The sequence below is a fragment of the Euphorbia lathyris genome, chromosome 10, assembly GCF_963576675.1.
Source record: "Euphorbia lathyris chromosome 10, ddEupLath1.1, whole genome shotgun sequence".
NCBI classification, from domain to species: domain Eukaryota; kingdom Viridiplantae; phylum Streptophyta; class Magnoliopsida; order Malpighiales; family Euphorbiaceae; genus Euphorbia; species Euphorbia lathyris.
The window spans coordinates 63,569,700-63,597,585 of record NC_088919.1 but is presented as its reverse complement, the minus strand read 5'-3'; the positions used below and the strand labels follow the sequence as shown (position 1 = coordinate 63,597,585).

Here is a 27,886-nt window from a genome sequence, read left to right as displayed (position 1 = left end):
CAAAGAGGTTTATCAAAGAGTATACAGTATGGATGCTGGCAGAGCAAACCCCGGACTCACCCTCTTCTGAAACACCCGAGGCAGTGTTGGCAATGCCTAGGTATGGTGGATACCAAGGCCCTGTTGAGCATGCGAGGTTATTCCGCAACCATATGTATGACGCCGGGTTCCCGCAAGGTGAATTACATGAACATTTCTCGGAAACCCTAATGGGAGAAGCCTTGTTATGGCACCAAGGCATATCAGAAGAGGAAATGGGTCATTGGATACCGCTTAGGAGTGATTTTGTGGCGAGATATGAGATGTATGTTCCATGGACGGGATCGCTAGAAGATCTGGATAGGATCAGGCAGTTCCCCGAGGAACTATTCGTGGATTATGCTAGGAGGTGGAGGCACCGCTATGAGTAGTGTCATGAAACAATGAGTGATAAGGTGCAGCTCATGTGCATACAGAGAGGCGCAATTCCGTTGGCGGCAAGGGGGATGAGTAGGGTATCCCTCAGGGATTATGATGATTTGATAGGCTGGGCTTTGTATGGATCAGCGGATCCCTTTTATTTGAATTCAAACGTTCCTCATGTAATGGATCTGATGATTGTGGATATTTGGGAAAGTTCCTCGGATGAGGAGGATACTGATCGGAGGATTCCTATCAATATTTGGGATGAATCTGATGATGAGTCGGAAATCGCCGTCATGACAAGATCAGGACGAGTGGCCGAGGGAAAGGCACCTATGGTGGAGACTGAGATAGGGGAAGGATCGGCTCCCAAGCCAGATGACCAAGTCCTCGAGCAGTTGAAGAAAACACAAGCTAAGTCTACGGTGTGGGAAGTCCTATGCCATTCCAAGTACCACCGTGAAAATCTGATGAAAGAGCTGCAGAATTTGGTTATTTCTACCGATACTGAGCCGGCAGCGTTAGTAAGAGCAATTATGGCCCGGAAGAAGACCGAAATCACGTTTGCTGACGAGGATCTCCCAGAAGAGGGGAAGGCTCACAACATGCCTTTATACATCCGAGCTGAAATTAACGGGAAGAAGACTAGCTGTGTGATGGTCGATGATGGATCGACCATTAATGTTTGCCCGCTGAAACTCTTATCTAAGTTGGGAGTAGAAAGAGGGGAACTGACGGCCTCGGAAACTGTGATCAGGGCTTATGATGATAGTCGTAGGCACATCGAAGGAGTTTTTAAGGCCAAGCTGAAAGTGGGGCCGCACGAGGAGGAAACAGAATTCACGGTGCTGGATATCCCGGTAACCTTTGCCGTGTTGTTGGGACGCCCATGGTTCCACAAGTTGGGAGGTGTGCCCTCCACGCTCCATCAAATGATCAAATTCCCCTTCGGGGAGGAGATAGTGACGATCAGAGTGGAAAAATTGAGCTCGGTGGCGGCATTGGGAATTGAGCCTCAGCTTTTCTCCGGATTCCAAGTTTCTGGGATCTACGAGTCTAGCATGACCACCGATGTGGTGAAGATGATGAAGGGGGGTTTCATCCTCGGTATGGGCTTGGGAGCACACCATCAAGGGTTGCCAGAATTTCCGAATTTCAAGAGTCAGAAAACCCGGAGGGGTTTAGGATATGAGCTGGGAGGTCCGTCCAACACAAGTGGTGAAGGAAAGGTGGGCCTAAAGAAGTATTTTGTGAATGAGGGGCACGGAAAGGTTTATTCGGGGACTCCCGAGTCATGGACTAGCACCGAAGGAAAGATTCTGCCAGGTTTTGAGATCTTCAATGATGTTACCGACCGGGGCAAAGGAAAGGCAAGCTGCTTCGTCGAGGAGATCATGATGTTAGATTTGAATGCCGAGGAGCAGGTCATCAATATTGAAGCAACTGCGGGAGCGATGGGCGAGCCCAGTACCTCCGGAACTTATGAGAAACCCGAGAACCCTGATGATGAGAATTGTATTACTGCTTTATTCGAATCCGATGATGTACTCGCCAACACTATCAATGAAATGAATTCTGATTTTGCTTACTTGCTTGATGTTGATCGTGATCATTCCATGCATTCTCATTCATATAACATGCCTACATTTGAAATCAATACAATAAAAATGTCAACTTTCAATCTTGGTACGGATGAAAATCCTAAACTTATACAAATTGCTCAAGAATTAACTATTGAAGAGAGGAAAGAATTTGAGAGAATAATTAAAAAATACGAAATAGTGTTTGCTTGGACATACGAAGACATGCCAGGAATCGATCAATCAATCGTAACTCACCGTATTCCAACATACCCCGACGCGAAGCCCGTGAAGCAGAAACTCCGATGCATGAGACCGGAATGGGCAGATAAGATCAGAGAAGAAGTGAAGAAGCAGTTAGAAGCAGGGTTCATCGAAGTAATCGACTATCCCCCTTGGGTCGCAAATGTAGTGCCCATCACGAAGAAGGACGGCAAAGTAAGAATGTGCGTCGATTATAGAGATCTTAACAAGGCGTGCCCCAAAGATGAATTCGCATTGCCTCATATCGACGTGTTAATCGACAGTGCAGCATCGAGCGTCTTACACACGAATGTGGACGGTTTCATGGGCTATATGCAAGTTCAGATGGCCGAGAAACACAAAGCAAAAACCTCGTTCACAACTGAGTGGGGAACATACTGCTATAGGGTGATGCCATTTGGTTTGAAAAATGTCGGGGCAACTTACCAGTGAATGGCTACGGCACTATTCCATGATATGATACACAAAGAGGTAGAAGTTTATGTGGATGACATGATGGTCAAGTCAGAAATGAGAGAGGGGCATTTCGCTGCACTCGAGAAGTTTTTGGCCCGAATTGCAGAATTCAAACTAAGGTTAAACCCGAAAAAGTGCTTCTTCGGCGTTTCATCGGGGAAAATCTTAGGCTATGTAATCGGAAATAGGGGAATTGAGGTAGATCCCGACAAAGTGAAGGCCATACAAGAAATGCCGGCACCAAAGAATGAGAAAGAAGTGAGAGGGTTTCTGGGGCAGGTTCAGTATATCAGTCGGTTCATAGCAAGACTCACCGCAATCTGCGAGCCAATCTTTAAGTTGCTACGGAAAGATCAACCCACGATTTGGAATGATAAGTGTCAGCAAGCCTTGGAGAACGTCCGGAACTATTTGTCTAATCCACCTGTTCTGAGACCGCCTAAACTGGGAAAACCGCTTCTCCTCTATGTAGCGATCAAGGAGCGATCCATTGGGGCAATGCTGGCCCAGGAAGGGGACACTGGTGTGGAGCACGCGGTATATTATCTGAGTAAGAATTTCCTAGAGTACGAGCTTAAGTATAACATGATCGAAAAGACGTGCGTGGCAGTAGTATGGCTAACAAAGAAACTACGGCACTATTTTCAATCTTACAAAGTGATCATTATTTCCCGGATGGATCCCGTGAAGTATCTGTACCGAACTCCGTCTCTAACAGGGAAGCTAGCCCGATGGTTGTTGCTTTTGTCCGAATTCGATATCGAATATGTAACGAAGAAGGTTATCAAGGGGAGAGCCGTAGCAGAATTTCTGGCCAACCAACCCCTGAACGCAGAAGAGGAAGAGATAAACTATGATTTCCCCGATGAGCACTTAAACGCAATTGAAGTCATACCATGGAAAATGTTCTTCGATGGAGCAGTTAATTCAAATGGAGCCAGAGTAGGAGTGTTACTCATCTCACCAGAAGGAGAAAGGATCCCAATGGCAAAGAAGCTATCCTTCCCTCTCACCAATAATATGGCCGAATATGAAGCATGCATCTATGGGTTGGAGTCATTAGCGGCACTGGGAGCATCATATGTTGAAATCTGGGGCGACTCAAAGCTGATTATCGAACAAGCGCAGGGAAACTGGGAAGTGAGGGAAGAAAGGCTACGTCCCTACCTAGACCAGATGGAAGGGTTGGCGCAAAGATTCAGCGAGTGTCGTTTTTATCATATTCCTCGAGCACAGAACCAGGCAGCAGATGCTTTGGCCACTTTGGTGTCAGTTTAGGACAACCCTCGGAACCTGGCCTCGAAGCCTTTGGTATTGAAGAGATCTCACAAACCGTGCTACGAAGACGTAATGCTATTAGGGGCAGATGAAAAGCCATGATATTTCGATATCGTAAACTTCATGAAGAGTGGAACCTACCCGGCAGAATCAGAACTTAGAGATCAGGCTGTGATTAGAAGGTTAGCACAGCAGTTCGTCATCCACAACGACTTGCTTTACAAAAGGCACACCGATGGTTTGCAACTGAGGTGCTTGGATGCGGGAGAAGCCCGTGAGGCAATGGAGTCAGTACACTCGAGAATTTGTGGAGCCCATATGGGAGGAGCAGTGTTAGCAAAGAAAATCATAAGGCAAGGCTTCTATTGGCTCACCATGGAAAGAGATTGTAACGAATATGCAAAGAAATGCCATGATTGTCAAATCCACGGAGATTATAATCGTTTACCAGCTATGGAACTGCACGTATTAGCACCCATTTGGCCGTTTGCGGCTTGGGGCATTGATATTATCGGAGAGGTGAGGCCTAATGCTTCGAACGGGCACAAATACATTATAGTCACTATTGATTATTTCACCAAGTGGGTGGAGGCAGAATCATTTAGCAAGTTGGGGTCTAAACAGATGAGGAAGTTCATTGAAAAGCACTTGATCACCAGATTCGGAGTGCCTCATCATATGATCACGGATAATGGGGTCCAGTTTCAAGGAGAAGTGAAAAGTCTATTCCAAGAGTACGGTATTGAACATCATAGGTCTTCTCTGTATCGTCCGCAAGCTAATGGCGCAGTTGAGGCAGCTAATAAGAACCTTAAAAGGATTCTCGTAAAGACATTAGAATCGCATCGGAACTGGCACGAACAGCTTCCGCTCGCTTTATGGGCTTATCGCACGACAGTTAGAATGTCAACTAGGGCAACGCCATTCTCCTTGGTATACGGTGCAGAAGCCGTTCTCCCGATTGAGGTTGAAAAGAGATCGTTGAGAATCACAGTAGAAGTAGAGATTCCCGAGACGGAATGGGTGAAGAAGCGGTATGAACAGTTAGCATTGGTGGACGAGAAAAGGATGGAGGCCCTTTACCACATGCAGTTATATCAGCGGAGGATGGCCCGATCCTTCAACAAAAAGGTCAAGGCCAGCCCTATCAAAGAAGGGGATATGGTGCTAAAACAGATCCGTGTGACGCACACCGACCCGAGGGGCAAGTTTAGGCCAAACTGGGAAGGGCCGTTCTTCGTGAAGAAGATACTAAGCAAAGGAGCGGTGAAGTTAACTACTATGGACGGCATGGAATTCTCCGAACCTACCAATCTGGATAGGTTTAAGAAATACTTTTCGTAAACAAAAAAAAAAGAAAGAAAAATTCCCGATAGGTCGAAAACCCGCAAAGGGCGGCCTATGCAACAATAAGGGACATCCCAATGGGTGAAAACCCGAAAGGGCACTCATTTGAAAATTCTGGGATAGTAAAAGGAGAGACAAAAAATCGCTGGGATCTGAAAACCGAAAAAAGGCTGGTAACGGTAGTTATATCTTGAGCAATTATAAAAATAATGTATAAGAGGCTAAGTATTTCTGTTGTTTGTAAATAAATAAAGGCATGAGTATATTTGAAGAGAATGATTGGGATCGTTATAATTTACTGAATGCAAGATAATATGAATCATGAGTTATACATTTCTTACCTTTCTTTTCACAATAAAAAGCCTACGTACTATCTACCCCACTCCTTATACACAAGCTATACATCGGGGTAATTCTAATAAAAGCTACGAAGCTATACATGATAAGCCTAATAAGGAGGGAAATCCCAGTGGGCCTCAAAGTCCCTCAGATGTGATGCCCGCTCCGCAGATAGGGTCTCCTCGGCGACTCGAAGTCTCTCCTCGGCAGCAAGGCGCCCCGCGATCTCCTCCCGCACCCTCTCCTCAACAGCAAGGCGTCCCGCGGTCTCTGCCCGCATCACCCCGGACAAGTGGTCGTTCCTCTCCCGATACACCTGGCCAACCCTGGCATCGGCCTCCCACAGCGCTTCGCTCTATCTCAGCTCATGTGCACGGAGATCGCTCTGTAAAAAAAAAAAAAAAAAAGAAAAAACAGATATAAAAAAGAAATACAGACTAGAATAGAAGTCATACATACACATGTGCATACATTCCACTACACTAAAATAAAATAAAGATACATACCAGGTGGCTGATGCAACGCAAGCTGAGTCAATCTCTAAAGAAACCAGATAGCCCCACATAGTCGGTGCACGTCTCCCTCGAAGTCTGGAGAGCGTCTGAGGGATCAAACGGTATCCTCGACGTAAAGGCAGGAGGGGCCATCTCAACACCGGCATAAGCCACTCCGGACTGGTCATAGCAAACTGTCGCGAAATCCTTCCCAAAGTCAGGGAGGGGTACGCCCAAAGGGGACCTCTCCGGTCGGGCGGCGCCGGAGGATTCGCCGATATAATAGGGCGGCTCGCTCGCAGACGTCTGAGCTCGGGCACTATCGAAGAAGTCTGACGTGTGGGCACTCCTCCAGGAACCCTCCTGCAAGTAGAGACACAATAAACACCCCTGACCATCTCGTAAATAAAAATAAATAGGTCGAACCACTCACCGGAACCGCCTCTTGACCAAAGACTGCAGCGACAGCCTCCCCCAAAAACACGTCCGCCACGGGGTCCACCTCTATCGCCACCGCTGGGGCATCCCTCGCGCTCAATAATGTTGATAAATAGGGAACACGGCCCCCGGCATGAACCCATACATCTCTACCAGCAAAGCGGCGAGTCAAATCCCGATGAATGACCGATAAGGGCATAGTCCGCACCGCAAACATGGAGACGGGGATCTCGCCTGGTGTCCAATGCGAGGCACTAACCCCGGTTATGCCCCGGTCGCCCAAGTACCATGCCCGCACGCAAGGGCCGGTAAGCACGCTCTGCTGCTCCTAGATCAGGGTGACGTACGCGTAATCGGGACCGAAGTCAAGGTCGTCCCACCTGAATCTAATCTGAAAGCACAAAGAAAAAGTCAGGACTGATCAAACAAAAATCTAGCGCGACTAGAAGATATTTACCTGCCCCAAGGTCCGTGAATCAATCCAATCTAGGAGCTGCGCCACCGTTTGCCTCTCCCCGGTACCTAGACCGAACTCGCTCCACCGAGCCATAAGTGGGGGCTTCACTACCCGTGGCCTGCGCCGACGCTCGCTGGGAAGAATCCGCCTCTCGTAGGCCCAAACCTGCTTGTAAAAAACAAAGGTTATGAACAGAAGGCGCGAAGAAGATAAAAGGGGCAAGTTAAGGATGAACCACGTACCAGAAGAGCAAAAGTGTAACCGCCGAAGTCCTTGCGCTTCCGGCAAGTCAGATCCAAAAACTTGTACAGGTAAGCTAGACCCACTCCTGCCCAATCGTAAGACGCCACCGCGTCCAAATCACTGAAGGCCTGAATGAGACCCGCATGTATCGTCCCGCTCTTGGTGCGGAAGATCGTCTCGCCTAAAGCATACACTAGGAAGCTGCGGACAGCCAGATCAGTGTCGTCGGCCCCACAAAATTCCCTACGACTCAAAAGCCTCGAGGTAGTGATGAACTTCACCGGGGTGGATTTGACACCCGTGTAAACTCCCGGCCCGATCAAAGCAGCCAACCTAGCACGGTCAACCCGTGGACGCATCGTATCAAAGGAGAAGGGAACCGGAGTACCACTCCCCCGCAGCCTGGTCAGTAAAGAGAAGTCGCGGGACGAGATCGTCATCTCCCCGAACGAGAGGTGGAAGGTGTGGGTCGAGTCAACCCATCTCTCGTATAAAGCCCGTAGGCCGAAACGGTCGCACACCCCGTTGGCGCGGGGCAGCGCTAAAATAAAGGGCTCAAAGCCCAACTCTCGCACACGGGCTCTCGCCGCGGCGCCTAGCATGGAATACCACACATGAATATCTGCCGTAGTCCCGGAAATGTCGATGAACTGGAAAGAACGGAACAGGTAAGTTTAAATGTTGTTCCTAAGCTTGCATCTGATGAAAGCACGTTAATCTAGCTATTTTTTCGGTCAAATCTAATCCAGAGACACCTTGTCAATTTGGACCGTCATTTTGTGAAATCTCTCCCTTAGGGTTGTTTGCATAGGATTTGATTAATCCATTATTCTTTGATCTACTCTCGTCTGCATTGGCAAAGAGAATTATTCAAGTTTTTACTATTCACGTGTATTAGTCAAGTTTTCACTATTCACGTGCATTAGTCAAGTTTCACTATTCACGTGCATTAGTCAAGTTTCACTATTCACTGCATTATTCGAGTTTTACTATTCACGTGCATTATTCATGTTTTACTATTCACGTGCACTATTCACGTTTTTACTATCCACGTGCACTATTCACGTTTTTACTATTCACATGCATTATTCACGTGCGTTAGTCAAGTTTTTACTATTTTACTATTCACGTGCACTATTCACGTTTTCACTATTCACGTGCACTGTTCACGTTTTTGGTTTACTATTAGCAGGCATTGTTCGCAGTTTTACTATTCACATGCATATAATTCGCATTCTTCCAAAAAGACAAATAAATTGTTACTTGCAAGCAAAGGAATTCATGTTTTCTAACTAAGGTCTTCTAAGGCAACCTAGGGGTTAGCATGCAAATCATGTTCAAAGTAGGGATACTAAAGCCTAGAAATTTAGTCAAAAGATGAGGAAGTAAGAAAGTACTTACCTGGTTACAGCGGGTCCGGCTCAGATGAGATGTGGGGTCCTGAAAAGGGTCCACTGTAGTAAGGTTCACGAAACCCTCCTCCATGCCCTTCGTGCCATCATGTTGATCCAAATCCATCCCGAGAATAATCCAAATCAGAAGTTAAAGAGAGAGAGAAGAGAGAGAAGGTGTGGGGTTGGAATGAAACCCCACCACCTTATATAAGGAAAGGGAATGGCATTCCCGTAAATAGTGAAGAAGGTACGATGTGACATAAAGGTAAAAAGTAAATAATTATTTACCAGGTGCACAGACCTCCGATTTGCAGTCCGTTTCATCCTGCGCTTCTGCCAGACAGTGACCAATAATGTCGAGATAGAACTCCAGATGACAGCCAATTTTTACAGAACAGCGGTACCAGTCAAAATACAGACGACAGTCAACAGAAAAATAATTGTTAGCTTGAATCATTTCGGACTAAAAATACGTTCCTATCGAACCATTCAAACCTCCAAGACACTAGCTCTAGTGAGAAAATACAGACAATGGTGTTCAGAATTGTTAGAAAGAACCTTTGCTTTTGAGCCGTTTTGCCCGCGGTCGTGGACTAGGGTTGCTTTTGAGCCATTTTATCCACAGTCGTAGACTAGGGTCGCTTTTGAGCCATTTTACCCACGGTCGTAGACCGGGGTCGCTTTTGAGCCATTTTACCCGCGATCGTGGACCAGGGTTGCTTTTGAGCCATTTTACCCTGGTCGTGAACCGGGGTCGCTTTTGAGCCATTTTACCCGCGGTCGTGGACCAGGGTTGCTTTTGAGCCATTTTACCCCGATCGTGAACCGGGGTCGCTTTTGAGCCATTTTACCCGCGGTCGTGGACCAGGGTTGCTTTTGAGCCATTTTTACCCACAGTCGTGGACCAGGGTTGCTTTTGAGCCATTTTACCCCCGGTCGTAGACCGAGGTTGCTTTTGAGCCATTTTACCCACGGTCGTAGACCAGGGTTGCTTTTGAGCCATTTCCCCCCCGGTCGTAGGCCGGGGTCGCTTTTGAGCCATTTTACTCGCGATCGTGCACCAAGGTTGCTTTTGAGCCATTTTTACCCGCAGTCAACTTAGGCTAGGGTCCGTAAGAAGAACATCCGCCGGCAGCCGATTCAAAGGCAAGGACGGAAAGAATCGAGAACGACGCCGAAACGCGCAGCGAAAAGGTCAGGTATTCTTCCTCCTACTCTTTACGTGTCTCTTACTTTTATATGTTTTATATTGCATGTGCTGCGTTAGCAAAAAAACGTTTTCAAAACACACACATCACTGTCAAAATAGGAAAGTAGGGGCAACTGTAGACACCGAGTCGGAGGACCTGTGACGAAAACCTGTAAACAAGACGGTCGAAGCGGTTGATTCCGGAAGTTTTAAAACAAAAATATATAATAAGAAAAGAAAAGTTAATGTGAGTCGCGGTCGTCAAGTGGACGGCTCGCGAGTGCTCAACGACGTGGTGCGAGCGCCTAGCGGCAGCCGACGCGTGTCCGACGACAGTTGGATGCACGCTCGGCAGCGCGGGGCGCACGCTCGATGTCCGTTGGGCGCGCATGTCCGGTAGCGCGGAGCGCGCGCTCGACGACCGTGACAGCGCAAGGCGCACGCCCGATGGCCGCTGGGCGAGCGCGCCCGGCAGCCACTGGGCGAGCGCCCAGATTGGGCGAACGCCCAATTTTATTTGGGCGTCGCCCAAAGCTTCCGGGATCCGGTGCCTATTTAAGGCACGGATCCCAAGGCATTAAGGAGAGGGGATTTTTGGAGACTTTCTCACTCTATACATTTTTAGAGAGAGAAAGTGATTTTTTTTTGAGAAAAATATTTTTTTTTCTCAAAAAGTCCGAATTTCCCAAAAGTTAAATTTTTTCTAAAAAAGACAAAAAACCAGAAAATCACGATTTGTGGAATCAACCGACTTCGACCGTCAATACCGAACTTGAGGTATTATCCGAGGACTAGACTCGTTTTATTTTATTTATTTCCTTCATTTATTTATTTTCATGTCATAATTTTATTTATTTAGTTATTTATTTATTTGTCACGTTTTATTTAATTTCCCGTATTTATTTATTTTTATCCCGTGTTAAAATTCGGTTTTGTTTTAAAATAAAAAAACCTCGTTTTGATATCCCAATACGAACCGTGATCCGATTAAAAGGTAGTTCGGGTATTAAAAACGTTGTAATTATAAGTTTTAAAAAGATATTTCCAAATAACGTTTGAAAATAAAAACGTCGTTTTAGGAAACTCCGTTATAGACTATGATCCATTTTTGGTAGTTCGGAGATCCAAAATGATCGAATTAGACTTAATCTAAAGCTTTTGAACGAATCTGGAAAGTTTTGGACTGCTGCTGTAATTCTCCCTTTTCTGTCACTAATAGCAGATTGGCGACGGATTTTCCGTCGGTAATCTGCTGGAAAATGAAAATTCATATTTTTAATCCATTTTCTCAACCTTTTGGTATTTGATTCTTATATATGTAAGTATGTAATTATGTAATATGATTATAAAAATTATTTTTGGGGTCATATAACTATTAATTATCTATTATGTAGTTATTTATTCCATATTTGAAATTTAATTTGTTTTGATTCATTATTTGCATATATGTATATATATTTTTGGGTTATCAAAATGTGGGGTTTAACTATTATTTGGGGAGGGTGTTTTCTATATACTTATTATATCATTTTTTTTGCATTTATGGTCTTCCATTACTTTTACATAGTTTTAGTTAGGATGAAAATGTATTATATTTTGTATTCTTTTTCATTTTCTTTATTATATCATATAGTATTTCTCACTTATTTTTATATATAAATATATCCCTATTTTTAGATAAAATCATATATATATATGTATTTCTATTTTATTTTTGTATACATGTATATATTCCAAATGAGTTTTACTTGGTGAATTTTGGTTTAATTGGTTCATTAGTGAATAAAGAGTTGATTGAGTGAAAAAGGGAAAATAAAATCACAAAAAGAGAGTTTAATTTGCTTATTTAAACTTAAGTTTTTCTAGATATTCCTAAGTGTAAATAACGTTTTCTTGACATTTTTAAACTATTTCTTAAAACATCACGTTTTAAAACCTTAATTCGTTGTCCGACTAACCCACTCCAATACTAAGTCAATTTGGGTGAGTAGGCTTTGACATCGGCGGAAGAGGTGAGTCAGCAATATAACTTCCTTGCTGAAGAGTACTTGAGGCTCGAGATGAGACTGAATATAAAGTAGTTTTGATTCAAATGTTTCTCTTGTCAATTTTTTACTGAACGTGAGTTTTTGCTTCGATTTTTGTGCTATGATTTATTTTAATCGAATAGATGTTTACGCGAGCCTCGGAGAGTACGAAGTTGTTTATGTATTCAAGAGGATTTTATTAGAGTATATTCAGTCAGAGATTGTGATCGAAATCCTTGTAGCATGCATATGATTAACCTTTAATATAATCTACGAGAACTTTAACAAACACATTAAAGCCGAAGCGAATATAAAGAAATGATGTAATTTATTATTATTTATTTTCGATAATCTGTGTAGATAGGAAGTTGAAATAACAATTACAATTGAAAATCTTTGTTCGAGGAGCATGGGGCAGTTGAGAAGGGTCTTCATTGGTAGAATTTTCTGAGTGTATTGGTGTTGCAGGTCCATGGAAATGGCGTACCATCTAACTATTTTAATTTGTATGTGTGCAAGTTTACATATTCTGCTATTTGGTACGGACCTTTCCACCGAGCTCCCAATTTACCCTCACGTCTCGGGCCATTTGGGGCTAGTAGAATTCTTGGAGTTTGACTTTCCTTACTAGGGTGTCATTGCCCTTGTGGGCTTTACACATCCCTTCATGGATCTCATGGAGTACATAGCTTACTTTGGTGAAACCTATGCATTTTAGCCATAGATGGCTGAAGGAACGTCGATACAGGGCTTCCCAAATGATAGCATATTGGCTCGACATTCGAATTACATTTGTCCTCTTATTTCGGTCTTCGACAGTATTACCGAGGAGAGGTAGGTATAGAGGATAGAGCCATTCGTTAGTTATGTTAATGACCATAACTTTGATTTTTTCGATATTGGACTGGATTCTTTCCTTTGTCCGGTGGGGGCAAGTTCATAACCCCTAAACTTTTGATGTTGCCTTGGCCATCATGTTTGCTTCAGAATTTTCCTCTCGAGGAATCCTTCACACCTCTAGACTACGACCTTGTTGCTTTCCTAGAGCGAGGAGTTCTTTGACTAGTAAAATGTATTGCTTCTATATTTGTTCCTTATCCTCGTAATTGTTTGTCAGTTGGCTGACTAACAGTTTTGAGTCGGCTTTGCAGGATAGTCTGATCAAGCTTGGCGACATTTATGATCCTTATTCCTTACAACAATGCCTCATATTATGCTTTATTATTTGATGTTGTGAAGTTAAGTGAAGAAGTGTACCTTAATTTTATTTCATCGGGTCCATTTACAAAGACCCTAATGCAGGCTACTTCTCGATCCGAGCTCCCATCTATGTATACCTTTTAGACATCTCCTGGTGTTGGGCCTTCCTTATCACTCGGGATTTTAACCAGAAAATCTCCCAATGCTTGGGCTTTGAAAGATTTATATGGCTCATACTAGATATTCACACTCCATCATTTTAATGGTCTATTCTACTAGTCTTCCTGACGTTTCTAGCCTTTGTAGCACATTGTAGAGTGGAGAGTCCATTTGGAAGATAATTGTGTGGCTTTGGAAGTAGTGTCTAACCTTCATTGAAGCCACTACTACTCTGTATGCCAGCTTCTCCAACTTGCGTTATCTTGTCGTCTTAGTGTCCCGAAGGACTCCACTGACATAATAGATTGGGAATTGTTATGTAACTTCCTCCCGAATGAGAACCATCCTGAGTAATTCGCCTACCACACTTACATAGAGGTAAAGTGTTTCTTTTGGGATCAGACAGCTGATTAGGGAATATGATGCTATGAAATCTTTGAGCTTCTCAAAGGACGTCTGGCATTCATTTATCCAGTTGAATTCTTTTCCCCTTTCAAACTTTTGTAAAATGGCATGCATCATTTTGTTGAACACGAAATGAATCACCCTATGGTGTCTATTTTCCCATTTAGCTTTTGGACATCGTTGACCCTCCGGGGAGGTGCCATGTCAATTATTGTCTTGATCTTGTCGGGTTTGCTTCTATTTCCCTTTGGGAAATCATGAACCCCAAGAATTTTCCAGAGCCAATGGCGAACATACACTTTTCTGGATTGAGCTTTAAGTCGTACTCCTTTAGATTTTGGAAGACCCTCTCTAGATCTGTAGCGTGTTGTTTGACTATTTTTTCTTCATGATCATATCATCAACATAGATTTTATTCTTTTTTCCCCATCATGCCCTCGAAATAATGTTGACGAGCCTCTGATAAGTTACACCAGTGTTCTTCAGCCCGAAGGGCATAACCTTGTAGCAGTTGTAGACACCGAGTCGGAGGACCTGTGACGAAAACCTGTAAACAAGACGGTCGAAGCGGTTGATTCCGAAAGTTTTAAAACAAAAATATATAATAAGAAAAGAAAAGTTAATGTGAGTCGCGATCGTCAAGTGGACGGCTCGCGAGTGCTCAGCGACGTGGTGCGAGCGCCTAACGGTAGCCGACGCGTGTCCGACGACAGCTGGACACACGCTCGGCAGCGCGGGGCGCACGCTCGACGTCCGTTGGGCGCGCGCGCTCGACGGCCGTGGGGTGCGCACGCCCGACAGCGCGAGGCGCACGCCCGATGGCCGCGTTGGGCGCTCGCCCAACTGAAGTTGGGCGTCCGCCCAATGAAAGTTAAGTTGGGCGTTCGCCCAACCGGCTTTGGGCGACGCCCAATTTTATTTGGGCGTCGCCCAAAGCTTCCGGGATCCGGTGCCTATTTAAGGCACGGATCCCAAGGCATTAAGGAGAGGGGATTTTTGGAGACTTTCTCACTTTAGACATTTTTAGAGAGAGAAAGTGATTTTTTTTTGAGAAAAATATTTTTTTTTCTCAAAAAGTCTGAATTTCCCAAAAGTTAAATTTTTACTAAAAAAGACGAAAAACACAAAAAACCGGAAAATCACGATTTGTGGAATCAACCGACTTCGACCGTCAATACCGAACTTGAGGTATTTTCCGAGGACTAGACTCGTTTTATTTTATTTATTTCCTTCATTTATTTATTTTCATGTCATAATTTTATTTATTTAGTTATTTATTTATTTGTCACGTTTTATTTAATTTCCCGTATTTATTTATTTTTATCCCGTGTTAAAATTCGGTTTTATTTTAAAATAAAAAAACCTCGTTTTGATATCCCAATACGAACCGTGATCCGATTAAAAGGTAGTTCGGGTATTAAAAACGTTGTAATTATAAGTTTTAAAAAGATATTTCCAAATAACGTTTGAAAATAAAAACGTCGTTTTAGGAAACTCCGTTATAGACTATGATCCATTTTTGGTAGTTCGGAGATCCAAAATGATCGAATTAGACTTAATCTAAAGCTTTTGAATGAATCTGGAAAGTTTTGGACTGCTTCTGTAATTCTCCCTTTTCTGTCACTAATAGCAGATTGGCGACAGATTTTCCGTCGGTAATCTGCTGGAAAACGAAAATTCATATTTTTAATCCATTTTCTCAACCTTTTGGTATTTGATTCTTATATATGTAAGTATGTAATTATGTAATATGATTATAAAAATTATTTTTGGGGTCATATAACTATTAATTATCTATTATGTAATTATTTATTCCATATTTGAAATTTAATTTGTTTTGATTCATTATTTGCATATATGTATATATATTTTTGGGTTATCAAAATGTGGGGTTTAGCTATTATTTAGGGAGGGTGTTTTCTATATACTTATTATATCATTTTTTTTGCATTTATGGTCTTCCATTACTTTTACTTAGTTTTAGTTAGGATGAAAATGTATTATATTTTGTATTCTTTTTCATTTTCTTTATTATATCATATAGTATTTCTCACTTATTTTTATATATAAATATATCCCTATTTTTAGATAAAATCATATATATATATATGTATTTCTATTTTATTTTTGTATACATGTATATATTCCAAATGAGTTTTACTTGGTGAATTTTGGTTTAATTGGTTCATTAGTGTAATTATGTGTGAATAAAGAGTTGATTGAGTGAAAAAGGGAAAATAAAATCACAAAAAGAGAGTTTAATTTGCTTATTTAAACTTAAGTTTTTCTAGATATTCCTAAGTGTAAATAACGTTTTCTTGACATTTTTAAACTATTTCTTAAAACATCACGTTTTAAAACCTTAATTCGTTCCAACGACGGATTAAGCGAACCTTGTAATTAAAATTGCTTTTAATTGTAAATAATAGAGTTTTTGAATCGTTTTCCTAAATGGTTTTTGAACAAAATAAATTGACTTGTATGCTTAATCACGCTTTCCTGTTAAAGCTTTTATCTCAACATTTTCAAACGCTCGAGTCGTTCCAACGGCGATTCGAGTGAACGTCATTAAACGGGGTTTTGAAACGTACCTAAATCGTTCCAACGGCGATTAAGGTACGAACCATGTAAATAAACTCGTTTTGGGGAATAAGTTTAGCTTAGAACTAGTGTACAAACTAAAATCACACCGTGAATAAACCACCTCTTTCTTCTCCCCCTCTCTCTCCTATGTATTTTAAATTTATGCAAAATGGGTAATTCTTTACCAAAATGGCTTTCAATAATATATGCTCAAAACGGTTTTCAAAACGAGAAAGAAAAGGTTTCAAATGAATTTTAAACTTAAAGAGATATGCGATTAGTCCGTTATCGCCTAACACGCTGAGTAGGAGGCCGGTGGTTCATAACCGGGCGATGTCGGGGTGTCTAGTAGCCTTTCTTCGGAAAGGAGCTAGCCTTCTCGGCTCGTACCTAAGTTTCTCGAACCCTCACCGGTCTCCCGCAAGGGATCGGTGTTCATTTTCCCATTCGTGGGTGGCGACTCTTCCATACTCCGAGCTCCGGTCCTACCGAGCAGCTTGATTCCACGATTGGTTGCTTTCGGCGCCAATCACCGCTTACGTCGCCATGAGGTGTCCACCCCCGGTCCGCCCGGGAGATTAGGCCGCGGCACCTCGTCTAACAGCAGTATATGCCCTTATTGGTTATGAAGTTAGTGTTTTCCTTATTGAGTGGGTTCATGGGTGATTGGTGGTACCCTATTGCAGCATCTAACAATGAGTAAATGACATACCTCACTATAGAATATATAAGCATGTCAAAGTAGGGGAGCAGATAAGAGTCTTTTGGACAAGTTTTGTCCAGGTTCGTGAAGTTGACACATAGTCTGCACTACATCTTCACCTTTTTTACTAGGACCATATTTATGAGCCATTGTAGGTAGACGACATTCTCCATATGCCAACAATCCATCAACTCCTTCACCTCATCTTGGATGATTTTTTTTCTTTTTAGGGCCTTGATTCTGCTTCTTCTACTTGACTGCCTTGGCCTCTAGGTCAATATTCATAGAATGGGTCATTACCTTGGGAGATATCCCAACCATATTTGTTGGGCACCAGGAAAAAGTGGCAATGTTGTCCTTTAATGTTTGGACTATCTCTTACTTTGTGGGAGAAGGAATTTCTGCTGAGATCTATTGAGGTTGCGGTTGTTGATTGATCTCCCTATGCGATGGCCATTCCTTCGAACATGGGGATTTTCCATGCTAGATGTAGAATGGATAAAGCGCCTCCCGAGTTTGGCAGAAAAGGTCATCCTACCACCATATTGTATGGTAGGCCAACGTCTATGACTGGGAACTTTACTTTCAATCGACAAGTGGTTTGGGAGTCCCTGAACTCGATTATCATGGCCACACTTCCCAATAGGGGGACTGAGTGTCTACTGATTCCTATTAGGGGAGCCTTATGGGATTCAACATGATTGGTTCGAGGTGAAGTGTCTCATGGGCTTTCTTTATGATGATATTCGTCGAGCTCTCGGTGTCCACTAATACCATGCGAACCTTAAAGTTCTCAATTTGGACTTCGATCACCAGTGTGTCATCATGCGTTATCCTAGGGGTATGCATTGTTCTGTCCGACGAAAAGTGTGACCTTAGTGCATCTGGTTTCAAATTCTTGGGGAACCTTCTTTTGGACAATTTCCCCAGACACGGCCCTCCGGAGATGACATTGATAACACCTCATAGGGCCTTATCCTTGCCTCACATTTCCTTCCCTTCGGACATCGAACCTCACCTAACCTTTTTAAGAAAATGGTCTTTCTTTCCTTGGTCCTCCAACTTCTCTAATTAGATAATGAGTTGCTTGTAGTCTTCTTTATCGTGCCCTTCACTTTTGTGGAATTTGCAGTATGCTCTGCTGTTGCACGATGGTGACTTATTCATTTGGGTAGGTGATACGTACCCTATTCTTCTCTACCCAGTATATGACTTCATCACTGGGAGCGTTTAGGGAGATCATTGATCTTTCCGAGTGCTCTCGTGAATTTTTTCGATCTCGGTACATGTCATTCATGGGCTGCTTGCTAGAGGGGGTGGCCTTCTCGCTCAATAGAAGATTCGGCCTGTGGACCTCCCATCTACAGAAATCTCTTGCCCGAGTCATAAAGTCCTTGAAGGTTCGGGGCCTGTTGGTGGTTAGCTCTCGTGATAGATTTTTGTTGAGGTATAATAATGTCGACCACTCCTTCCACATTTAGTACCTTGACCTGAATGACTTCTTGCTAGAATCTCTCCACGTTGTCCTTGAGGGTTTCTTTTTCATATTGGATCCGGTAGTTGAGATCCTACATAGTGTTTCTCTTGGGGATAGATGTTACGAAATGGTTGACTAAGAGTCCTGACATCTGCTTGAAGTTGATGATTGTTTCAATGTCGATGGTCTTATACTAGTAGGCGTCAAGCACCTTTTAGGATAGTGGGGAATATGTGGCACATCACAACTTTTGTGGGGTTTTTTTTTTTTTTGTAAACATGAAAAGAAAACACACAAAAAAGACGCATAATCATCCTCAGAAAGCTGACACCCAAAAGGTCATCTAACAGCAGTTTTCGAACCTCATGTGGCGGGAAAGAAAGAACAGAGACTCCGAAGTTAAAATCATGAGCCATACCAGCCAAAAAATCAGCAACCCGAAAAACATGACGAATCCGAACACCCTCAAAATTCCTGATAAGATGCACTTTTGTGGTATTTATATTTCATCCAATGAAATATGTCATTTTATAAAAAAATCTCGTATATTAAAAAATATTATTATTAATATAATTTTTTTTATTAATATTATATAAAGATTAAATGTAAATAAAAATATTATTTTCATATTATTTTTTTGAGAACTAGTTAAACCGTAGTTAAACTTCTAACCATTGACTTTTTGGTTATGTTATGGGTCAACGGTTTCGATAATAATGCTGGTTAGCTAATAAATTCATATGATAATTGGTTCTTCATATAAAATTGTATATTCTGAACGTTTCAACTGCACTATCAGTCATTCACTGACTCACCTAGTTCAAGCTTTTCCGCTTAATCTGATATATCTCGGAATTTCAACGAAAAGGCTCTTTCTTCTTCTTCCTCTGCTACTATACAATTCCAAATCTCTTTATTGCGAAAGATATTCTGATTTTCCTTATCTGTTGCCAGCAATGGTAGGAGGTGTCAATCGGAAGGTATCTGCGAGTTCTGCTAGAGCTCATACTAGAAGAGCTAACCAAAACAGCTCTTTCAAGCTTCCTTCAGGTTTACTTTCTCTCTCTCTCTCTGTTTTCTTTGATTCGATTTCGTTTTTAAGACCTCTCTGTGGTGATTCAGATTGTTTAGTTACTCAAATCAACCAGCAATGTGTTCGAATTTCATATGTTTAGATCTTAGACTATTCATGGCTTAGGAATGCGAAAGTATTATTTGATTAGTTAGAACCAATTACTAAGAGTTTGCAATTTCATTGAGCTTTAAGACCTATGCCTGGTGATTCAGATTGTTTAGTTACTGAAATCAAGCAGCAATATAGCTTTAGGTCTTAGATCATTCATGGCTTAGGAATGCGAAAGTATTATTTGATTAATGGTTCGGAATTTCATTGAGTTATTTTGTTTCAGTTATTGATTGATTTCTGTATATTTCCTTGCTTGATTGGAAATTCTGTGAAAAGTTGACTGTTTCAAGCTAGCAATTTCACTAGCTTTTTATTAATCATATCAATTTCGATTTCCTGTAAATTGAAAATGATAATTATTACTATTTTTAGGATGTTTATAGCATAGAAAAATTGCTTTTGCATTTCTGTATTGACCTAGAAAGGCACATAGATGTGCTGCAAGACCAGACTAATTTATTGGATTGGTGTTGTAATATTCTTTTTCTGGTCTTCCGTATCATGTGGAGATATGTATATATGTGATGCATCAAGTGCTCTTATCTTGTTTTACGTTTTTCATGCTTTTGTGTTCAATAACTCAAATATGCGTCTTCCCCTGAATTCGATCATAATATTTTTAGGGATCTTTACGAAAGTATTATTGGTTTTCGTTGTGGGGATTTTGGCATGGGGTTATCAGACGATACAACCTCCTCCAACCAAGATATGTGGCTCTCCAGGTGGACCTTCTATTACAGGACCAAGGATAAAGCTTAGAGATGGGAGGTATTTGGCCTACAAAGAGCATGGTGTCTCAAAAGATGTGGCCAAATATAAGATCGTATTTCAACATGGTTTTGGTTCTTCTAGGCATGATCTTGTCGTTGAAAATCATCTTTCACCGGTACTAATTGCTTCTTGTTTTTATCTATATTATTTTGCATCCTTTTTAAGTTCTCGAGTGTTATGTGTGAGAAATGAGTATCATTTCATTCAATGCTGTGGTTCTTCTAGGAATTTTCCGAACAATTAGGTGTCTATATTGTGAGCTTTGACAGACCGGGTTATGGAGAGAGTGATCCTCATCCAAGTCGAACGTTGAAAAGCTTAACTTCGGATATTGAAGAGCTTGCAGATCAATTGGGACTTGGATCTAAGGTCTACATAATTGGGTATTCCATGGGTGCTGAGTTGACTTGGAGCTGTCTTAAGTACATTCCTCATAGGTACTATTTAGCTCAGCTATATGGATTGTTGTTTCTTATTGTTTCCTTTTGCCGTCTTCTAACTTGCGAGAGATTTGTTTGCATGTAACAGGTTAGCAGGGGCATTGTTATTAACTCCAGCTATCAACTACTGGTGGCCTGGTTTTCCAGCTAATTTATCGACTGAAGCCTTCTGCAAAATGTTACCAGAAGACCAATGGGCATTTCGTGTTGCCCATTACACTCCTTGGCTATCCTATTGGTGGAATACTCAAAAGTGGTTCCCTGGTTCTGCCATTATAGCTAACCACCCTGCTATTTTTTCCCAGCAAGACAAAGAGATTCTGGCTAAGTTTGATAGAACATCAAATTTTTTGGTAATCTCCTTTTTAATTACCTTTACAGCTTTGTATACTGTTTATCCTTCACTGTGTCAAAGAAAACACCATCAGAGACAGTTTAGATTTTCAGCAAGAATAGAGTCATAATGATCATTGAAGATCATTGTGATGAATTACTCTATTTTTCAGAGTTGTTCAGGTATTAGGATTTTTCTACTATTATGAGTGGATCAATTTTCACTCCAAGGAGTTGCAATACTTCTTGCGTCTTGCTTTAAATATATTGAATAATAACTATCATTACCGTTTCGGCAATTTCTTGGTAAATCTTGCTATTAAGTCCATTGGATACTGTTTGTGAGAGCTTTAAATGTGCATTTTTTGCTCGAAAAACATATCCTAAACCGATAAAACCCTGAATTAAGTGAAAGATCTTAGCAGAAGGATCCTCTCAGATAAGCAATCATCAGATGTTGGCATGTATTATTCGTAGTTTTATTGATGTGTCAATTTTGTATGCCTGACTCGTAAGAAAAATGACAAGTTGAAGGTCCAAATTGTTATCCAATGTGTATTTCGGAAGCCAATTTTATTACGTTAGACAAGTCGAACATGTGGACATTTTAACAAAGTTATTCTTGTATTGCTACTTGGTAATTTTTTTAAGTTGAGTCTCCTCAGGGATATGAAAAACAACAAGGAGAAGCTGAATCCATTCACCGTGACGCAGCGATTGCATTTGGGAATTGGGAATTTGATCCTATGGATATGGAGAATCCATTTCCAAATAATGAAGCTTCTGTTCATCTATGGCAAGGAGATGAAGATCTCTTAGTGCCTGTTAAGTTGCAGCGGTACATCGCGCAGAGCCTTCCCTGGATTCATTATCATGAACTACCAGGTTCTGGTCATCTGTTTCCTTTCATTGATGGAATGTTTGAAAAAATGATAAGGTTAATGTTAACTGGAGAATAGAAATCCTTCCTTCCATAATCAGATTTTCCCTGTTGGTTTTGTTGAATTCCTGTCTAAAAAAGAAGTTTCAGTTTCTGTAAATTATTTGTTGTATAAGTTCAATTTTGTACCACTATGTTGTAATTGATTGTGTGGATATATTGTTGCTATTCAAAATGCTTCAATACATCAAGAGCTCCCTAATTTGATTGACATCATGAATTTTGGAACGGCCTCGTTAGCCCCTCTGGAGTCGCTTCAAGTGCAATATTGGCCTCTTGAGAAAGTAATTTATTGCCATTTGAATTTATTTAAAGTGATACGCACTTTAACTTGTTCAAATTCCCACTTTGCTCTTAAATGTTGAATTTGGAGTTAATTATATGAATCAATTTATTTGGTAACATGTAGCGGCCTTGATGATTTCTTTTTTTGGTTAGGAGGGCTTCAAGCCCAGCAAAAAATACAGAGAAGGGACGAGCTAAACGACACGGCTCAGGGCAGTTCCTATTTGATCTTCAAACAGAATGTCCTGAAGGCCTGCAGGAGGTACATCAAACCCATGATGGCCTAATGAGGTAGTCATTGCGAAGTTTGCCAACCATTCGGCATTATGGTTTCCTTCTCTGTAGGTGTGGACAAAGGAAAGGAGCCAATTTCTACCACGTAACTCACGACACTTAGAGATCAGCAAGTGGCAAAGGTGATGAGAAGGAAGTTCCCTTGTCATGAACCCCAGAACAACTCTTGAGTCTAGCTTGACAATTAAGTGACGAAAGCCTTTCTTCCAAGTTGTCTCGAGTCCAAAATACAACCCCCAGAGTTCAGCAACCGTCACTATACAGATGCCTATATTCACTGAGTAGCCAACAATCCATATACCTACATTATTACGGAATAAACCTCCAGCGTAAGCTCTCCTTGGGTTCCCTATTGCAAGCCCCATCTGAGTTTAGTTTAATCCATCCTTGTTCGGGGGTGGGGGGGTTCCATCTCACCCAAACAATGTCTCTCGTCAAGCTCCGGTGTGAGTGTGCGCTAGTATAGGCAGCGCAAATCTCCTTGATTTTGTTCAAAATGAAAGTTCTGTTGTCCCCTCGGAATAAGGTGTCATTGAAGACCAAGTCATTATGCCACTTCCAAATCCACCAAATTGTGAAAGCGAAGACCACAGGCCAATCACAGTTTTTACAAACGAAGTCAACATGAACATTTCCATCAAGCCATTGGTTCCAATCAAGAGAGAAGAAAGGAAGTAGGTAATTCGCAGGGACTAGCCTATGCCAAATCTCAGCAGTTTTACTATAGTCTCGAAGGACATCAAGGGGAGATTCTTCCTCTCCACATATAGTGCAAGCAGCAGAATTGCTCAAGTGGCGAGCCCAACGGTGCGCATTGCACATAATTTTGTTATGCCCTAACTTCCACATAAACAGACGAATCCGTTCCGACATTTTAATCTTCCAAGCAGTTGCCCAAAGTCTACTATTGGTTGAAGGAGAATTCAGTGTTAAGAGATCATACCTGGAACTAATAGTATAAGAGCCAGTGGGAGACACAGTCCAGTACCATTCATCGTTGTCTTCACTATCCGGGAAAAGCACGAATGAAGCCAGGAGAAAAAGCACAGTCTGAGGAAGGATCGCTACCCAATTCCACCCTCCATCTGGTAGCCAATAATCAGCCACAGAACTTTGCAGGTTAAGATTGGCAGCAACAAAATTAACAAAATTAAACAGGGGTCTTCTCCACACCAGCCATCTAGCCAGAAGTTTGTGTTATGCCCGGTCATAACAATACACCCCAGCCCCTTAGTAAGAACAACACTACCTTTGACGATATCCCGCCAAGTCGAGGAGCAGTTTTTGGGACAACGAAAGATATCAGTTCCTCGGCAGCCACCTCCATACATCTCTGTGATTATTTTAACCTAAAGGGCCTCCTGCTCCATCGAGATCCTCCACCCAATTTTTGCAATAAAGGCTAAGTTCATCTCCTTAATCCGTCTAATACCCAAACCTCCTTGGGATTTAGGCCGACAGACGGTATTCCAATTCACGTGATGTAGCTTTCTAACCGTCTCAGCTGACCCCCAAAGGAAATTTCTATTGCAACTTTCAATTTTGTGATAGATTGAAGAGGGGAGGATCGACATTTGCATAGCATAACTCGGGATAGTGGAAGTTACTGGGCGAATCAAAGTGAGTCTTCTAGATGTATAGAGGCATTTCGCTTTCTATCCTACGAGTTTTGTTTGCACCTTGTCGACCACATAATTGAAGGTATTCTTAGAAATTCGACCATGAATCAGAGGCATGCCAAGGTATCTGCCCAAGTCATCTGTTTTAGAGAACCCAAGAATATCACATACCCTTCTGCTGATCGCTTCAGGTACATTGTTAGAGAAGAATATTCTAGACTTGGTAATACTGATTCTCTGTCCGGAGCTGGCAGAGAAGTTATGAAGAATACTCTTAATCATACATGCATGTTTTGTTGAAACACAATTTCTAAGAGTTTTTTATTCTGACAAAAATAACTTAATCAAAACCTCAAAATCAGATTAAGCAATAAAATCTCAAGTTTAAATTAGTTATTATTCACTAACATATTTGTTGAGTGTGTTAATGAACTTGAGCAAAAGGAAATTAAATGGGCTTGAGAAATTAAAAGCCTGAATTGCCTCTAGAGGCCGCAACAATCCAGAAGCCCACAAAGCAAAGTGAATGGACAGCTGGCAGTGTACACATGGTCCCAAGACCTGACATGAAGTACAACGCTACAGAAGAAGTGTCCCCTCACCGTACCTCTGTCACGAGCACAGTCGAAAAGGTTGCTAAAAACCACGGCTCAAGAACAGAAGTGTCTCTGAAATATGCAACAGAACTTTTCTCTTGAAATACAGAAGGTGCCAGAAGACAGGGTGACAAGCTCTGATTGTTTATAACGGCTAATTCAAATTCAAACGGATCTTTTGCTAGTCTCTCCTATAAATACCATGTTATACGCTTCACTTGAAGAACACGACATATACAGACTATCAAGAGAGATCAAAATTCTTCAAAAGAACTAGAGCAATATTCAAATACACAGTCATTGTTCATACTTGTGTTTATTCAAAAATATTATTTAGATCTCTCCCTATTGTCGTGCTTGTTCTTTATTGCGTTTTGAAGTGGGAACACCAGATTTGAGCAATCTGTTTTTAGGCCAAAACGCGCAAGTCAAATCTCTTTGATCCTATGGCGATCGGCTTGGGATTCTGAGGAAATAAGATATAATGACCAACAAAATGGAAGTATCAGGAGGTGGTCCACTTGCCCGAATTCATTGTGTGGTTCAATTAACTATATAAAACCGCAAGCAAGTAATATAGGCTCATCATTAGGGTCGGAAAAAGTCTGTGCTCATAGATATGTTTTGTCTTTCTATTTATTTCTTTTAGAATTTATTTTTTATTTTTTCTATCCTATTTTATACTTCACCATTTCTCTATCCACCATTATTTTTCTCTCCTCAAATTTCCTCTCTATTAAAAAATTCTCTCTCCTCAAACTCTCTCTCTCTTCAAATACTCTCTAAAATTTTTGAAACACTTAGAGATATGGATTTTTATATTTTTGGAGTTGTACAAAAATGAAAGCACCTCAACTCTAATATGACTATAATTTGTCTGGATTTTGAATTTCCAAGTATTTTTTTTCAGGAGAGAGAGTTTGAAAAGAGAAAAATAACTTATTTCAAATGAAGACGAGTAAATAAATAAAGAGGTGTCCGATATTAATTAAATTAGTCGAAAACCCGTGCGATGCACGGGATATGAAACTTTTATATAATTTAGATGAATAAATAAATTGACATATTTACTTTTAAGTAATTTTATATCATACTATGAAATTTTTTTATATTATATATATTTGAAATTAATATATATTTTTTTATTGATAATTCAAATTAAATTAAATTAATTTTGAAAATAATTGTTTAATTTTCTTATAGAATTTTAATTAAAGGTGGATGATTTATTTATTTTTACAAAATTTAATGATTTGTAATTTTTTAGTAATTTTAATACATTTTCATATTTTTTTATAACCAATAATAATAAAATATGAGATTAATTAAGAAATATATTAGAATATAATGAAAACCCAAAAATTGAATTAAACTGTAATTAAAATTAAATATTATATTTACGATATAAAAAAATTACAATATATGTTAAACAAAAATTGAATTAAACTACAATTAAAATGAAATATTATATCTACAATAGAAAAGAATTACAATCTATGTTAAAATGGAAGCAACATCAATATATTATGCTATAAACTATTATAGTCCATACTTTTCTAATGTTGCACATGAAGAAACTTTATCAAATCAATATGTTACATATAAAAAAATGAAATTGATAAGAATTAGTCACAAATTCATCTTGATGATAATTATTTTGCTTGATGGAATTTCATGATCACCAAGTATTCAAATTCAATTATTCATTCTGCTACAATAACCCAATATATCCAATTGAATCAGCTTAAGGTGATGATTTCTGCTATTTTCATCTCGTAATATCTCATTAAGACATTCAATCAATTTATTTTTCATTATTTCACTATATAGAATATCAGTCACGCTGGCAGATATCACTTATTTGACTTCATTAATATTTTTTAATAATTATATATTCTTGAATTTCGTAAGCAAGAAAAACAAACAAAAGAATAAAAAACAAAAATGAATTGACAAAAAAGATAATTAAAAGAGAACTGTGTGGTAGGGATGCTGAGTCCATTAACCACTTATTCATTAGCTGTTCTTTTGCAGATTCTCTTTGGAGGGCCCTTGAGATTCATTTTGAATGCTCTTTGCCTCGACATTCCCAATTCATCCACTTCTTCAGCAATCTTCATAGCATTCCTTTTGGCTCACAGGTGTCGATGATCTGGCGTGTTGCTGCTATCTCTTGCATCTGGTTAATCTGGCATTGCAGGAACGAAACTATCTTTAAGGAAGTTTCCCCTTCTATCCAGCACTTGAAGATCACCCTCTTTCGAATGATTCGTGAGTCCTTGGCCTCTTCTAAAGGTTTTTGCTCTTCTCGGAGAGATGCTGCTATCTTATCCCGTCTTTTGGCTTCTCCTAGACCGCCTCTGGCTCCCAACATTATTCTGGTCCATTGGCTTAAACCTCCTCCGGGCTGGGTTAAAGTCAATATGGACGGCTCTACTTTTGGCACTCCTGGCAAGGCTGGAACGGGAGGCATTTTTCGCAACCATCGAGGATTTTCCAAACGTTGTTTTGCTTTTTCTACCCCGCCTTCTTTTGCTTATTTAGCTGAATTGTGAGCCGTTATTTTCGCAATTGAACTTGCTTGGGAGAAAAATTGGCATCAGCTTTGGGTTGAATCAGACTCAATGTACGTAGTTAATCTACTTAGACACCGTTCCATGGATGTTCCTTGGAGTATTCATCAAGAGTGGTTGCATTGTCTCAGCATTTGCTCTAGAATGAACATTATCTTTACACACATATTTAGGGAATGAAATAGAGTTGCTGATGCATTGGCAAAGTTTGGAGTCTCTTCCTCCGTGATCAATTGGTGGCCTTCAGCTCTTTCTTTTTGCCACAGGTTTATCAATGATGACATTTGTAGTATTTCACAATTACGTTTTTCTTGACCTTTCCTATCTTTTCTCCTTCCCCCTTCTTTTGTTTGTTCTCCTTCTTCTTCTCTTTTTCAAACACTCACTTTTTTTTTCTTTTTTTTTATATATTGA

General features: G+C 40.8%; 1 protein-coding gene across 1 annotated transcript; it reads left to right on the top strand.

Annotated features, from left to right (window-relative positions):
- Positions 1-19,202: 19,202 nt before the first annotated feature.
- Positions 19,203-22,396, top strand: LOC136208364 (uncharacterized). The gene is made up of 5 exons (XM_065999215.1): positions 19,203-19,485; positions 20,245-20,507; positions 20,618-20,829; positions 20,921-21,185; positions 21,831-22,396. The coding sequence occupies exons 1-5, from the start codon at positions 19,392-19,394 to the stop codon at positions 22,122-22,124; spliced, it is 1,128 nt and encodes a 375-aa protein (XP_065855287.1). The 5' UTR covers positions 19,203-19,391; the 3' UTR covers positions 22,125-22,396.
- The last annotated feature ends 5,490 nt before the right edge of the window (positions 22,397-27,886 follow it).

Excerpts from the sequence above, each read along its gene's own strand:
- LOC136208364 (XM_065999215.1), top strand. The coding sequence starts at position 19,392 with ATGGTAGGAGGTGTCAATCGGAAGGTATCTGCGAGTTCTGCTAGAGCT. Across the intron at positions 20,830-20,920 it reads CTTAAGTACATTCCTCATAG|GTTAGCAGGGGCATTGTTAT; the intron begins GTACTATTTAGC and ends TGCATGTAACAG. Across the intron at positions 21,186-21,830 it reads ATAGAACATCAAATTTTTTG|GGATATGAAAAACAACAAGG; the intron begins GTAATCTCCTTT and ends GAGTCTCCTCAG.